Below are 14,684 nucleotides of genomic sequence, written 5' to 3'. Positions count from 1 at the left end.
ACCAAAAAGAAAAAAGTTAACTAAATAAAAATAAATAAATAAATCGAAAATAAAAAATACTAATAATAAAAATGCAATAAAAAATTAATTGAACATAATAAAAGATTTTTATTTTTTAAATTTTTTTTCTATTTCCGTGACTTTACCGAAAGAACCAAGAACATGTTCGAAGAGGCGGGCCGCCAGTCCCCGCGCGTCACCCCGCCGCACGCGACCTTGCCGATCGACTCACTGCGGTGCAACCCCATCCACACGGCTGGGTGGGCAGCGCTCCCATTGCTTCAACTGCCACGCCGGGGAGATCGAATTGAGCTGACGGACCTCCAGATCGCAAGCCCCGTGTCCTAACCACTCATGCTGCAGCAGCCTCGATTCCAAAACACACACGGTTATTCCAAACTCCTTACGTTCTGTCCTCCAGCAAGGTCCCACTGGAAGTTGCCGTACTGATCGATGATGCACTGCGACTTCTCCTTGAAGTTTTTAGCCGATTCGGCCGACCACCAGTCCACGAGGTTGCCGTCCTTGTCGAAGTTACGACCTACCGAAGCACAGCGCCCGCGTTCACAAAAAGGTATTCGATAACGGCCCACATGTGTGGATCATTGCATCTCCGACGAGCCACGCTTGGCTATGTACGGTGCAAAAGAAGTTCAACGTTACATGCCGCACATGCAATCGGGGTCGACTATTTCGCCACACTTACGCTGGCACAATCACTTTGGTGCGAGGGTTACAATGATTTTTTGTTATCCATATAAATAAAGACGTTCATCTGTATGTCTCAAAAACATCTCGAATACTTCCCGACAAGGGAGAAAGCTGAAATTTGCTAACCAGGTAGCTTTAGGACACAAACAACAGAACATTCTGGAAATCCGATATTTTTTTATTTTAAGGCCCCCAAATCTCGATTTTATGTGCCCCATAAACACGTTTGTGCCTGGTGTCATTCAGAAACCGTTCAAAATATAAGATTGCAGGTTTTTTCGGTTGATAGACCGTTCAAGAGCATAAAGTTAAAGCGAGAACGATTGCTTTATCTTTTATTGTTCGTTTAGATATTTGACTGTAGATAAAAATTGTAAAAAAAATCAGTATCAGGTTACGTGTTACATTTATAGAAAACTTTTGCCTGCCGAAGACGGGCTTCGTGAACTAGTTATTATTCTTCTTCTTATCTCACCGCTGTCGTCAAAGCCGTGGATTATCTCGTGCCCGATCACCATGCCGATGCCGCCAAAGTTCAAGGACATGGCCTGATCCAGGCCGAAGAAGGGCGGCTGAAGGATCCCCGCTGGGAACACTGCGTTGGTGGGGAGTGGATTGGAACACATTCAGCAGATCGTGAACAGCCACCCGCACGCCCACGCACAGTCTCCTCCTCCTTCAAGGCAGATTGGAAAACGCCGACAATGATTACGCATTTAAAATAGAACCCATTAACGCAAAACAATGTGGACGTATGGAGATTTTAAACAGAACTGGGGGGTGGTGGGGGGGGAATCGGGGGATGGGGGGAATGGACAATGAGACTGGGGTACATTTGCAGGGAATTTACAACAGGGGGATAAGGCAACATAAAACCGCTTATGTCTTTGCTGTTATGCCGTAAAGTGTGCTGGTGTGTGTTTTGGTCGTGCCGCCGCGCCGTTTGGCAGGACATCGTGCCGATGAAAGCGCGGTGCCACCCAATAACACAGATGGTTATATGGGTGCTGTAAATTTAACAGGGAGGTTATCGGGTCCACAGATGTCAACGGTATTATAAATAAGAGATTAATGATACATTTCAATTATCCGACAGACATTTAACAAGGCATTGACAGGAAACACTGATGCACTTCATACATTCCCACGGTAAATGTTGTCAATTATTTGCACATTCCAAAAAAATATGTAGAATTGCATTATATTGACTGCAAGGAGGAGTGATGGTACAGTGGTTAATTCACTATGCTGTAAATCCAGTGATCTAAGGGCCCGTACATAAATTACTTCACGCACATAGGAGGGGGGGGGCGATTTACGTCACGTAAAAATGCGCAACTTTAAATAAATATGAACAACACGTTCTACTTAATCAAATAGACTTTTTAATACATGTTTTCTCCTACGAACATCAGAGTGCAGCGCCACATTAAATACGCACTACAATGACCATAGTTTAAAGCGATTTGAAGCATGTTCTAAAAAAATTTTGGGGATGGGGCAGAGCTTTATGACGTCATATTTGAGGGGGGGTCTGACTTTTTGTGACGCCGTCTGACGAAGGGGGGGGGGTCAAAAATCGTACAAAATCGCGTGATGTCATTTATGGACGGCCCCTAAGTTCAATTGATGGCCATTCACCAGCTCCACACCTTGACGCAATGCGATTGCATTTTTTTGCGTACGAATGTGGCTTGTTTCGTGAACTGCTTTGGATTTGTTCGCGTGTTGTACTTTGTGTTTGTGCTCTGTACCTATCTGATTGTAGCTGGAGCTGTAGAAAGCGTTGACCACAGCTGCTCCTGAGATCCATCTGAAATGAGAATAAATTGCAACGGGCATTGGGCTTGTGGCTTATTGTGTGATTGTTGAAAATAATTTATCGCGTAATGATTAAATCTTGGTGGGCCGTATAGTAAACCACTGTAGTCTGCATTCCTTCAATGGTTGTATGAGTGGCAAAACTACTCAAACTCTCTCTTGATGCCCTCTCCTCGTGGCCAGCAGCAGACATGGACATTGGCATTGTAACTCCTGAACCGTATTGCCATCTTACGCGAGAACAGAGTAGAATTATGTGTAATAATAACGACAGCGCAATTTATAACGCGCACAACATATCGAGGACATATAATGACGGTGTGGCTCGTAAGCCGGGCGCAAGGGTGCATTTACGTGTCTCCCTTCTTGCCAGCATCAAAGGATGGAAAATAATATCCTCTCTGGCAAATAAAACACGTGTTGTTCAAACAACAAATAGATACATTTCTGCAAGGCATCAAGTCTGCATTCACTGCAAGCACTTGTGGCAAAACATGCAAACAAACGGGCTCTGATGATACACGCATTGTCGTTGAAACTGATTGGCCTACACCAGAGGTAGCCTTCTCTATGGCCTAGTCTCACCGATGTCAGACCAGAGAATGGCAAAAGACAAAGCAAGTCAAAGGTGTTTGAGCATCTGAAGACCTGTTTTATTGCCAGAAAGGGTAAAACCCATTCCACTATATATTTCATACTTGAAGTGTCTATTAGAACGAGGTCAAGGTAAAGGTGCGGCCATGCAAACTGCTCGCTCACACAGCCGCTGGCAGAAGGGCCTCTACGCGAGGAAGCTCCCCAAGCCAGACGCCGCCTGGCTCGACCTCCCGGCGCGGTAGTTGACACAATGGGCAATTTGACTAAAATCGCCCGGCCTCTTGTCCAGCCAGCACTTTAGATCGGTACACACTTCCGTCGATGGACAGGTTTGTGCGTGGTGGAAGTGGTGGGTACACCCACCTCTTCCAGCACATTTGGCCAGCATGGAAGAGTAGACCAAAGTATCCTCGAGAGAGACTCTCGAGAGAGTCCCCTCCCTTGTGCCAGCAGTAAAGTGAGGAAGCAACTGCGGGGTTGCACCTCCACATTTCGCCAATCACAGTGTTTTACATGTGCAGGTGAAGAATATTCCGTGAGCGTGATGAATTTAAAAAGCCCTTACTCATTCTTGTCCACTGCGGTGTTGATTCTTGCGAGTCTTCTTTTAGAGTCGAACGCCAGTGATGCCAGCGTGTTCGCAAAGTATTTATCGGTGGTGTACACCAGCTACAACATCAGAACACAAACAAAGCATATCGACAATTACCTCCACACGCATAACCTTCCAACCCCCCCTCCCCCCCTGTCCTCTTCCCATGGGCACTGTGGGTGAGTGTCGCGATGCCCCGCAATGTTGCGATGTGGCTAAAAGACACCCACGACATTTTGGACAAAAAAAAATCACATTTTAGATCCCAAGGTGACATGCCGATGATGGAACCTTCGGTCGCAAGGGAGCAGCACGAACAGTAGGAGATGCACCGAGTCTGGAGAAATCTCGCGTTTACAGCCCTGAGTTAATTCCTTATTCCTATGGCGGGGGCGAGTCTATCCATAGCAGAGCAAGTGTTGCTTCCCACAAATGGCACTCGTTTTATTGACCCCCAGAAGAGATGATGGGCTGAGTCAACCGCAAGCCAAGATTTGAACTCTTAAACAACCAATTGCGAACCGCTGGCCAACTAAGAGTGTACCTGGCCATTGGGATCTCAGTTGCTTATACATCACGTGATGGCGTGGTTGATGTGCACACTGTAGCAACAAATATTGATATGGAGTTGCCTGTAAGGGTGATGTAGCGGGTAGCGCGCTGCGCTACGAACCCGGAGACCCAAGTTTGAGTCCCACTCATGGCCAACACCAGTGGCGATTATCTGAACCGGTGATGGACCTCCCCTAAGTCAACTCAGCCTCAAATGAGTACCTGGTGCGGCGTGTAAACGCCGCCGCTAGGGAGACAAAGGCAGCCGGGCGTGCTGCTGGCGGCACACCCCCTCGTGCGCTTTTCCAGCCTTCATAGGTGCTACTTGCTTACAGCACTTGCCCCAACAATCTGTTAAGGCTACACGGGGGATATTTGTCTTTGTTATATATAGACATCTTTAAGTTGATGGTTAGCCCGCTTGCCTCTGCCGTGACAGAGCGCGGTGGGGCTTGGCGGTTGGAATTCCACCGCTGGCTACCAACACTTTGGGCCACTCTAAGAGTGGCTCCGCTTGCTGCTTATTAAACAAGGTAACCAGAAAAGCGACGGGCCGGAGTCAGGATTTGAACCCTGCCACTGAGCCGCCTGGCCCAGTAGTTGCGTAGATTTTTTTTTGCACAATCGTAGTACAGTACAGCGCAACCCTAAACCTGCGGCGCAATAAATTTAACGAACAACCACTCGCTAAGGAGGCACTCCCCGACCTCCAACGCGTGGCTGTGCGCGCACCTGCTTCTTACTCACGCGACACTTTGACCTCGCGATCTTTTAACCCTTGCAATGCCACGCTACGTGCCCTCGCACCCCGTAACGGTGTGATCGGCACCGAGTGAATGGCGCCGTGGTAACGTGGCGAACACACGCGATCCGATGTTGTCAGGAGGCACAGTTGATGGACTCGACTCACGTCGGCGTATTCTTGGTCGATTTTGGGATCGTCTTTGTCCACGATGAACTCGGGATATCCGATCCGTTCGACGATAGCAAAAGCCTGCAATAGAACAATAGCGTAGATTATCTCTTGGCCATCCGATGGTAATCACGTGCACAGAGGTTGAATATGCTTAATGATGTCATTATATAAAAATTATCTAAATAAATACGGCTTTAACTCAAAAGTGATTTTCTGCTCAAATGAGCAATGAGGTGGTTGCTCCTCTCCTGTTCACAGCTCGGAGCCAGTGGTGGAAATTATACCTTCCTCTCACGGGGGTAAGTCCATCTATAGGACGACAACCAGCGTTGACCTCCCCACAAGGTGGTTACTTATTTTATCGACCATAAATATGATGGGCTGATTCAACCGCCAACCGAGATTTGAACTCGTGGACCTTCCGATGGTGAAACCAGTTGTTTGACCACTGAGTCATCCGAGCGGTTTAATAGCAAAAACATATATTTCTCTGACATTGGTCTTCAATCAAAGTTGTGTTTTCGAATGCAACAATATATCATCCGCTAATTTCCCCACTCCGAGGTTTACCGGCGGCGTGCCGGCGACTGTGACAAGCGTCGCTCACCTTGTCGCGTGCCCTTCCCTTTGTCGCGTCGTCCATCCAGGTAATTTTGTCCAGATTTGCAATGAACACTTCGCGAATCCACTTCACAAGCTCTTGCACCTTTGAGCAATGAACGACGGGCATTAGACGGGCGAGCAGGAGAGTGGCGGTGCATACATCGACACCCATTGTTTACCCAGGCCGGTCACACCACTGAGATCGTGCTGTCACCCTCCTAGAATCTCTCCCAGAATCCAGAATAATGCCGGCGAACAGAGGGGAAAAACATTTTGGCCGTCCGGCAATAAACACCTCGGTCGACATCCAAAATATCGGACGCACCTCCTGGCTTTGACATTCCTCCCACCTCTAAGATACTAGCCGTGGTGGTGGTGGTGGTGGAAACCATCAACCACATCAGAACGTCAATAGTCTGATGCGCACACCTCCTTCATGAATCGAAAAGTAAGGACAGGCCACAGGGCCATTGTGGCCATGCAACCAAGACGATCGACCATATATATAGTGAACCACTGTCGTCTGCGTTCCTTCAATGAAAGAGGAATAAGCGAGAATACACGAACTCTCTCCTGCAGCCCTCTCGCCGTGGCGAGCAGACCTCGACATTGGCATTGAGCTCCTGAACGCGTCGCCATCACACGAAAGAACAGAAACCCGGACCGATGGCCAAGAACGACAGCGGAGTTGAACTTTTAACTCCTCCGCCTGTGGACCATCGCGTTTAATATTTATCTAATGAGTATTTAGTTAATTAAGCAGCCATTGGTTGGATTTGCTCCTCCAGAGGGCACTTGGCCTACTCTTCCACGCTAGCTAGACATCCTGGAAAAGAGTGGGGGGGGGGGGGGGGAGGAGCACCCATACTTTACCCCACCACCCCACGCAAACCTGGTGTGGTGTACCCACCTACGCTGCTGGGACACTGATTCTAACCGGCAACCTCTAGATTCGAGGTCCAGTGTGGAAACCATCGCCCCCACGGTAGCTGCCCTTCAATTCGAAAATTAAACAAAAATAACTCCTAGTACTACTACTACTCACCACTTTTTTGCTGTCTCCGGCGAATGCTTCCTCCACGTAGAGAGCTCCCACAGCGTTGGAGAGGATGTTGTTGACGTAGCTGCTGCAGCTCCTCCAGCGAGCCTTGTCCGACGTTGTTCCGTACAGAGCCTAAGAGAGAGAGGGGCAGGGAATGGGTCACCTGCAACTCACAGGGCCCCGGTCCTCCATCTCTAGATGGAACGCACATTCTTTAGAACTGCTTTTTGTGTTTAGTTTGTTGTCCTTACCCCACACCTCTGATAAGCACGGTGCAAAATAAGCTCAACATATATATATAAACATACAAACACTCACTAGGCATAGACGTAGTGACACACATATACAAGTCCAGCTGCGTTTACTTGGAATTGAGGCGTCACTTTTAGCGGATTGATGATTCTTGCCATAGCTTGCCCGATGCATAGATACGTGCTATATCATGCACGTAAATATGTATGCATGCTTGCATCGCGAGCTTAAAATACATCGTCACGCCAATGCGAAGTACCTTGCGAAATTCAGCTCTGGCATCCTTGAACTTTTGACTGAGGGATTCCACGTGTTCCACGGTGAGCATCCAGACGATGTAGTTCTGAATCGTGCTAAACCAAACACGCAAACAACAGCAACCATAATCACCAACAATCAATAAGTGCCTACACCTATACTTGACAGTTTCTTTCACCAGGCTGTCAGGAGACTCAACTCCCTCCCTGCTCTACCATCACTCCCCCCCTCTGCCCACCCACCCCCCTTTGCCCCCTGACCCCAACCCCCCCACACACACATTCACTCGTACATCCTGATCTCTGGACTGCACATTGCACTACATCGCACTACCACACTGGTTTAAATATCTTATTTCTTTAAATACTTTATTTTAATAATATTTTACATTTTAAAAATTCTTGACTGTTGTTTATTTTAAGTTTATTACATTTTTGATTATTTATCTTGTGTTGATCGCCGATTGTTTATTGTTTATTTATGTCTGTTAATTGTGATTAATTTTTTAATTGCTTGGTTGCACCGTGGGACCAAGAGAGAGGACTGTAATTTCATCTGTGTTGTATGTCATGCATGTAACACACTTGACAATAAAGTAACTTTAAGACTTTAAGACTTTAAGACTTGCCCATCGACCTTCTCAGTGACAGGTGGAAAACCAGAAGGCCGCGGTGATACATCAAGAGGATTTGGTGGAGGATGGGGAAAACTCAATGGAAGCCAGTTTCCATTCAGAGCCCATTTCAGTTTTGAATATAGATGTACAATGCTAAGGGTGGAGGCAACGGCACAGCGGTTAATACACAGCGCTATGAACCCAGCCACCCAAGTTTGACTCCTGCCCATGGCTAAGTAACATCGGTGGCGAGTGATATCAAAACCGGTTCCGCCCTCCTCCCCACCCCTTCACCAACCCGGCACCGACTTAGCGCGGTGAAATATGTTCAGGCAACGCCCATGACCAACACGGTGTGACGGTTGGGGAGGCATTCATCCAGCTGTGGATTGACAAAAGGGCTCTAAGTTATGATTATACAACGCATCCCCTGGACCTTATGTAGGCGTCTAGGACCCCATCGTGTAGCCCTTTGATCTCTCTCACTCGTCGATGCTTCCCTGCCCTCACCCACTTCCCAGTGTTGTTGCCTACGCTGCGTTCGGCATCTCGAGATGCCGTTGGACGTGGACTTGTTTACAAAGCGACGGGATTGTCATTGTTGTTAACCTCGAAAACAAAGAGGCTGATGAGAGCCGATCGGAGTGCTCCTGGGAAGGCTTGAATTTGATTGCGAAAAGCCAACCAACTGACGTGTTTAACCCTAGCATGCTGCGCGTTGACATTGCGGCTCGGATACGTGGAAACTGACGAAGAGCATTGAACAAAATTAGAGCGACCGGTTCGCAAAACGAGACCGCAGAACGATACCCAGCTGTCTACAAACTAAGTTGTGTCTGCGGTAGTAGTGACATTGGGGAAACGAAACGACATGTCTCGGACCGTGTTCGCAAACACAAGGCAGATTTGGAACACGGCAGAACCAATACCTCTGCAGTGGCTGATCATTGTTATAACGCAGTGGGCTCGCACGATATTGTTTTTTCCAAGACCAAGGTACTCTGCAAACATTCGGGCTACCATCAAAGATTTGTCCATGAAGCCATCCAGATATATAAACACAGAGACAATTTCATCCGAGAAGATGGGTATAAGCTGAGCAATCACTGGAAGGATGTTATTAACCAAGCAAAGTCGTAACTTGTTGTGGTGCTTCCATTATTCTCTGCCGTTTGGCTGTTACCTCCGACTCTCTGAGTTGCATTGCCCTGTTAGGTGCCTCTGCATTAACGGGCTGGGGTCTCACTAACATGGCCACCTCTGCTCCCTTAGCCTCGATGTAACGATGGTTCTGGCTGTGTGATGGCTGCGTGTCTCACTGGCGCGACCACCGTTGCGGTGGTTCTCTTCCATGCACGCGCTTGCCTCACAGCGCAGTTGGCAGTGCCGCAGCTTGTGTTACACATAGACATGACATTAACTTGCTAATCCCCCTAATCTCCCTGGCTAATCTCTCCCATCAACAGAGTGCTAATCTCCCATGAACACTGCTGTTGTGCGCATATGCGGGGAAGATACTCTTATGCGGCGACGGAAGCTCATTTCATGCTAATCTCTCTCCCTAATCTCTCTTTCCCTAATCTCCCCCATTAACACAACTGACGTGCTTGAGTCCAGGGATTGAATTCCTTTCCAGCTCAGACCCCACTTGCTTGCCCATCACCACGTATATAATCTCTTGTTGTAACAGCTCTCTCGCTGGTTCAGCAGTTCCACAGCTGGATTATTTTTTCCGCCAAAGGACGACCGCTTGTGTTGCGATCGAAACGAAGTGATATATTAATTTTTTATTTTATTTTTCTACCTACGGTGACTTTACGGAAAGAACCAAAGAGTATGGATTCCTGCAGTCACGAAAGCTTCAAATCAAGAGTGTTTTGTATCGTTAACAGAAATCAAGTAAGGTTGCAAGATTGTGGTGTGCACATCACGCAGGCAAACGATAACATAATCAAGTTCCATCGCGTAAATATGAGATGTAGGTACCTCGGTGTTTCGTCTTCCAGGATGGTTTTCAGTTTGATCAGGTATTCGGGTGCATAGACCACGATCTTTTCGGCATTACCAATATCTTTGATACCAATAAACATTTCTTTCATGTAGGCGAGCCAGGAAAAATTCTGAAAGTATCAAAGAGTAAGTTGCGACATTATAATACATATAATCAACCTTTAATCAAAGTAGAAAATAAGTATGCAACGTAAAGTTGTTGCACATTAACCACCAGGCAACTTTGGGGAATTTAGACTACGTGCAAAAGCAATCAGGGTAATGAAGGATTGGGGAATTTTAGCAAGTCTCACATAAAACCTAAAATATGCCACGAGTCTCGATTTATTTAAATGCTTAATTAAACCACACTTGCAGATGCGCTTCTGCGGGCGTCTGGAACTCTTTTCCTTCCGATATTAGGAAGCCATTGAAGCTATACACTTTCAAATAATCTAGATTGACAAACTCGTTTCTTTACAACTGTCTTCTGTGTTTAGTTTGTTGTACTTCCCCCATTACCTCCGTTGAGCACGGTTGGCTACGTACCGCGGTGTGAAAGAAGTTCAACATACACACACACACGCCTGCGAGAGGACCTTCTCTACGAACTGGTGGCGCGCTGTGTTTATCTGTGGGTGTGCCCGACTGCGCTGCGATGGGCAAGCGCCACGCTGGCTGCTGCATCCCCTCTTCTCGACTCTCCGTGTGCACAATTCGTAAGCGTACGTCGTAATTCGTTGGCAGACCGTCAGACGTTCGTGCATACACGTGCCAGTTACGCGTTTGCTATGCGTGTGTCACTTGACACCCTGGGCCAACCCTTGCAAATCAAATGTTTCCATCGCAAGGGATTTTCCCGGTATGTATACATATACAAAAATACAAATTTAAAGTTAGAAATGTCAGTTTCAGGCGGTAGGATTTAATTGTTGTTTACAGCTATTCAGATGTAGAGAAATTATGTTTGAGATTTCGGAATCCCACGATATCTCGTGTATCTCGTGATGTTTTGGGAACTGGAGTAGCTTCAAATGTTTGCGGTTTTGGCTTTGCGTTCCAAAATTAGCAAGGCTATACAATGGCACAAAGTCAAACTGAAGTGTATCTGTACTGAAACAAGAACTTAGGTGGCGTTAATCTCCTTTGTCAGCGCTTAAACTGCAGTGTAAGTGGTACATATTTTATTATGCTTCAAGGAATGATTGGCCAAGTCGACTTTTGACCAAACTGATCTCATAATCTTCTGACCGTGAGTTGAGTGCTTGAACGACAATGTCCCTTTCGCTGGATATTTATACAGCTCGCGCATATATATTTAACCATGAACATATTTAAAACAATGCATAATTAATTCCCAGTTAATCATGTAGTATTTCACTTACCCATAGACGACAATGACTGACTGTCTGAACGAGTGACTGACGTATATTGCAATGATGTTCGACACGAGTGAGAGAGTTAAAATGCGTTGCAACCACAGCCAAATCGATGCCAATAACAAGAAAATCGGATCACAAAAAAGGGACGCATTTTTAACCCGCCTAATTACATTACAGTTGATTGACTGGTTTTGCTCTCAGGGTTGTCTCTGTCCGGAATTGCTTGAAGTCTAATTCTAAAGACGTTCAATCTGAATCGTCAGCGGTGGTCTAACCAATTCACCTTCTTGAGGCCGTGAGACGCGACATCCGTTATGAGAAAAGGACCCTCCCGAGATGATCTTCTTTTAACCCCTCGACCCACGCTGGCCACAGACACCTTTGAAGATGTGGGAGTGCCCACTCTTTACCCCACCAGACATGACCTGCTGATCAACTAACTGCGGTGGATGGAGGTGATTGGGAGGGGGGGGCACGGTGGGTGGGTGGCAAGGTGGGTGAGGCGCTGTCAGTTGTTTCAACTGCAGGCAGCAGCGGGAGGAGATGGAATTGAACTGGCAACCGTTGGTGCTGCAAGTCCAGTGCGTACCGCTGGAGGTGGCACCACAGCAGCGGATATATGATGACCACGCGTGGAGTGCAAAGCCAATTTAAATCGTGGAGCTCCGTGCTACTTACGCCAATGCTGTAGTTGGCGCTGAGCTCTGATAGACTCATCTTGTGGTAGAGCAATGTGATATCGGTCCTGTTCTCATCTGGGGTAGATGCCTAGTGGAACGAAACAGGCACACGTCGTTATTATGATTGCTATTATGAGATATTCACTCCGATACATTGACACACAATGGAGTTATCAGTCATTCAGGAGTCACACGATCATTAAGACCATGATTGCCAAATGTAACTTTTTTAAAGTGTGAGCTTTTACATATATGGTACTTGTGTGCGTGCAGTACCAGTGTGTGTATGGACTGAAATGAATTTGTAAACAAGGTGAATAGATGGGCCGGGGATCAGAGCTGAGTTTTATCATGAAGTTTCAGCCGCCCATGAATAAAAACCGGGCTATGAAGCTGTTTTGAGTTGATGGCTACCAAACCCCGTCATCAATAACTGCACACACAACAACAACAAAACATTCGTTTAAATGTTGGTTTGTTACCTTAATTGTTAATCGTGACAACAAATAAAAACATCGGTTTAGCCGTTATTCCGCAAAATTTTTTCCTGTAACAGACCATTCGAGAAAGTGCAACCCTAATGTGTTGATAGAGAGAGGTGAATGTGAAGGGATATCAGAAGTAGTTCTGTGATATCTCCTTCCACGGGCGATTCTCGAGCACGGAGTTGCTCATCCGTATCACGACGTTGGCACCAACAGCCCAATTTGAATAATACTCGGGAAAATACATTTAAAAAAGAAAATTACAAATTATATCTATTTTTAAGATTTAGTCTCCGGTCCTCTTATCTGACAACCAATTTATGCTGGGGTTCTTTCATTGGTTTGCACAATTTAACGAGGACACGTTCAACGAGCCAATTGGCATACACGGATATCATCGCACTTATAATGGTAAATCCCGCATTCCGATGATGTTCTTGGCTGGCTGCACAGACTTGATCCACGCTCGGAAAAAAGTTGCCTTTTTCCACACTACCAGAAGGAGATTGCGTTGATGTTGAACACGCAGAGCAAATGAGAAAGCCACTGAAATAATCCACCACCAGTGTGCACACAAGTGCTTCAACAATCAGCACACGTCTCGTCTCACCGGTGGTGGCCTTCGATTCTCACTTTCTTCCCCACCAGCAAGAACCGCAGTGTTTACATTCCCAAGACAAAGTCAACAAAACGAAATTAACTTTGCCTCCTTAAACGAGAGCTCAAGTTTACGGGGCAAACTCAAAACGACGAAAACATATTTAAGCGCACGGCATCGCAAACTCAGTCCCTTAACCGTCGCGGTCGGGGTAACGCGTAGTCAGGATAACGTGTTGTCAGGGTAACGCGTAGTCGGGGTCTAGTGTAGTCGGGGTAACGTGTATTTTGTTCAACACACCGTTGCCACAGACCCGTTTAGCGCTCATAGATGAGACGCATGCTGTTGACGCAGAGCCGTGCTTCTTAACCTTTCTTGCAGCCCTGCACCCCTTTGGCCCTCTGAGAGGGCATCTGGCACCCCCAGGGTGGTGCATGCAACCCAGGTTAAGAACCACTGACGTAAAGGAACAAGGCGGTAAAAACAATCGGGACCGCCTGATTTGCAAGTTGACGCCAACTTACTTCGGCAAGTTTTTTTTCAAAGTTGAAGAGCCCCTCCATTTGTTCCCGCACGAACACATCATCGTCAGGAATCGACTTGTCTCTCCGCACGATGTTGGCGATCGACACGATGAAATCTTTGTATGCCTCCCGAGCCTAAACATCAAAACGCGATCATTAATATCATAATCATATTTATAATCATAAATGTGCAAAATGATGATGATGAAATCAGAGTTAGGTGCAAAATCCTTGTCAAAATGTCATCGACGTCGTTGATGTCACGCGACGATTCGCATTTGCAGGCTAAGAAAATTCCCCAGCATCTCAACGCGCCTTATCACATTATCTCATATCAACAATTCCATTGACCTGGAGTGGTCTAGGCTAGGGAACCCCGCCTAGCGGCAGCCATCCCTGCGAGGCACACGGTGTATGCAGCACCGGTCCGCAATTCGGTATTGTCTAACAGTCGAGGGCAGGTCAGCGTGATTTCAATAATCTATACAAAATAAACTATTTTTTATCTTACCAGGTAAACCCCACTGAGCTATATAGCTATTTTTTCAGAAGCGATCTAGCTATCACAAATGATAGCTCAACGAAGTGGCTCATCGCGTGGAAATGATAGCAGTTGAATACTCTAAACGCATGTTTTTAAATGTGGAGGGGAAAACCGGATGATCTGGAGAAAGATCCACGTGACCACGGGGAGAACATGCAAACTCCAAATACACAGCAGCAGGCGTCAGGGTCTGGATGACCAAATGCCTATTACCAATAAAGCCTGCGCCGATTGTGCAAGCTAAAGGGGCATAAGCCTGGTTACTACTTGGATGGGAGACTGCTTAGAAACACAAAGGTCGATTTAAAGCTTTCGTGACTGCAGGGATTCATCTTCTTGGTTCTTTCGGTAAAGTCACGTAGAAGGGAAGTAATAAAATAATAAAAATAAAACATAATAAAATAAAATAATTCTCACGACGTTTCGGCTACAACGCAAGCAGCCGTCTTCAGGTGAAGAATGAGACACTACCAAACTAGGAGCTTATATATAAGCTGCGTTGGAGGTGGAAGAGCGCCTTAA

The 14,684-nt window shown here is 46.6% G+C and overlaps 1 protein-coding gene across 1 annotated transcript in view; it reads right to left on the bottom strand.

Annotated features, from left to right (window-relative positions):
• The window catches only part of LOC133352376 (neprilysin-like), a 33,516-nt gene that overhangs the window by 7,023 nt on the left and 11,809 nt on the right, over nucleotides 1-14,684 (bottom strand). The window contains exons 10-20 of the mRNA XM_061567972.1: nucleotides 13,619-13,753; nucleotides 12,010-12,099; nucleotides 9,947-10,080; nucleotides 7,346-7,439; nucleotides 6,838-6,966; nucleotides 5,797-5,895; nucleotides 5,184-5,267; nucleotides 3,695-3,798; nucleotides 2,466-2,524; nucleotides 1,187-1,306; nucleotides 408-541 (exon numbers count right to left, since the gene is read on the bottom strand). Coding sequence (XP_061423956.1) covers nucleotides 408-541; nucleotides 1,187-1,306; nucleotides 2,466-2,524; nucleotides 3,695-3,798; nucleotides 5,184-5,267; nucleotides 5,797-5,895; nucleotides 6,838-6,966; nucleotides 7,346-7,439; nucleotides 9,947-10,080; nucleotides 12,010-12,099; nucleotides 13,619-13,753 — 1,182 coding nt within the window. The remainder of the gene's footprint in view (nucleotides 1-407; nucleotides 542-1,186; nucleotides 1,307-2,465; nucleotides 2,525-3,694; nucleotides 3,799-5,183; nucleotides 5,268-5,796; nucleotides 5,896-6,837; nucleotides 6,967-7,345; nucleotides 7,440-9,946; nucleotides 10,081-12,009; nucleotides 12,100-13,618; nucleotides 13,754-14,684) is intronic.

The sequence above is a fragment of the Lethenteron reissneri genome, chromosome 40 (assembly GCF_015708825.2).
Source record: "Lethenteron reissneri isolate LAM-NWPU_2019-01 chromosome 40, ASM1570882v1, whole genome shotgun sequence".
Taxonomy (NCBI): Eukaryota; Metazoa; Chordata; class Hyperoartia; order Petromyzontiformes; family Petromyzontidae; genus Lethenteron; species Lethenteron reissneri.
The sequence above is the reverse complement of the archived record's forward strand: the minus strand, read 5'-3'. Positions and strand labels throughout refer to the sequence as shown.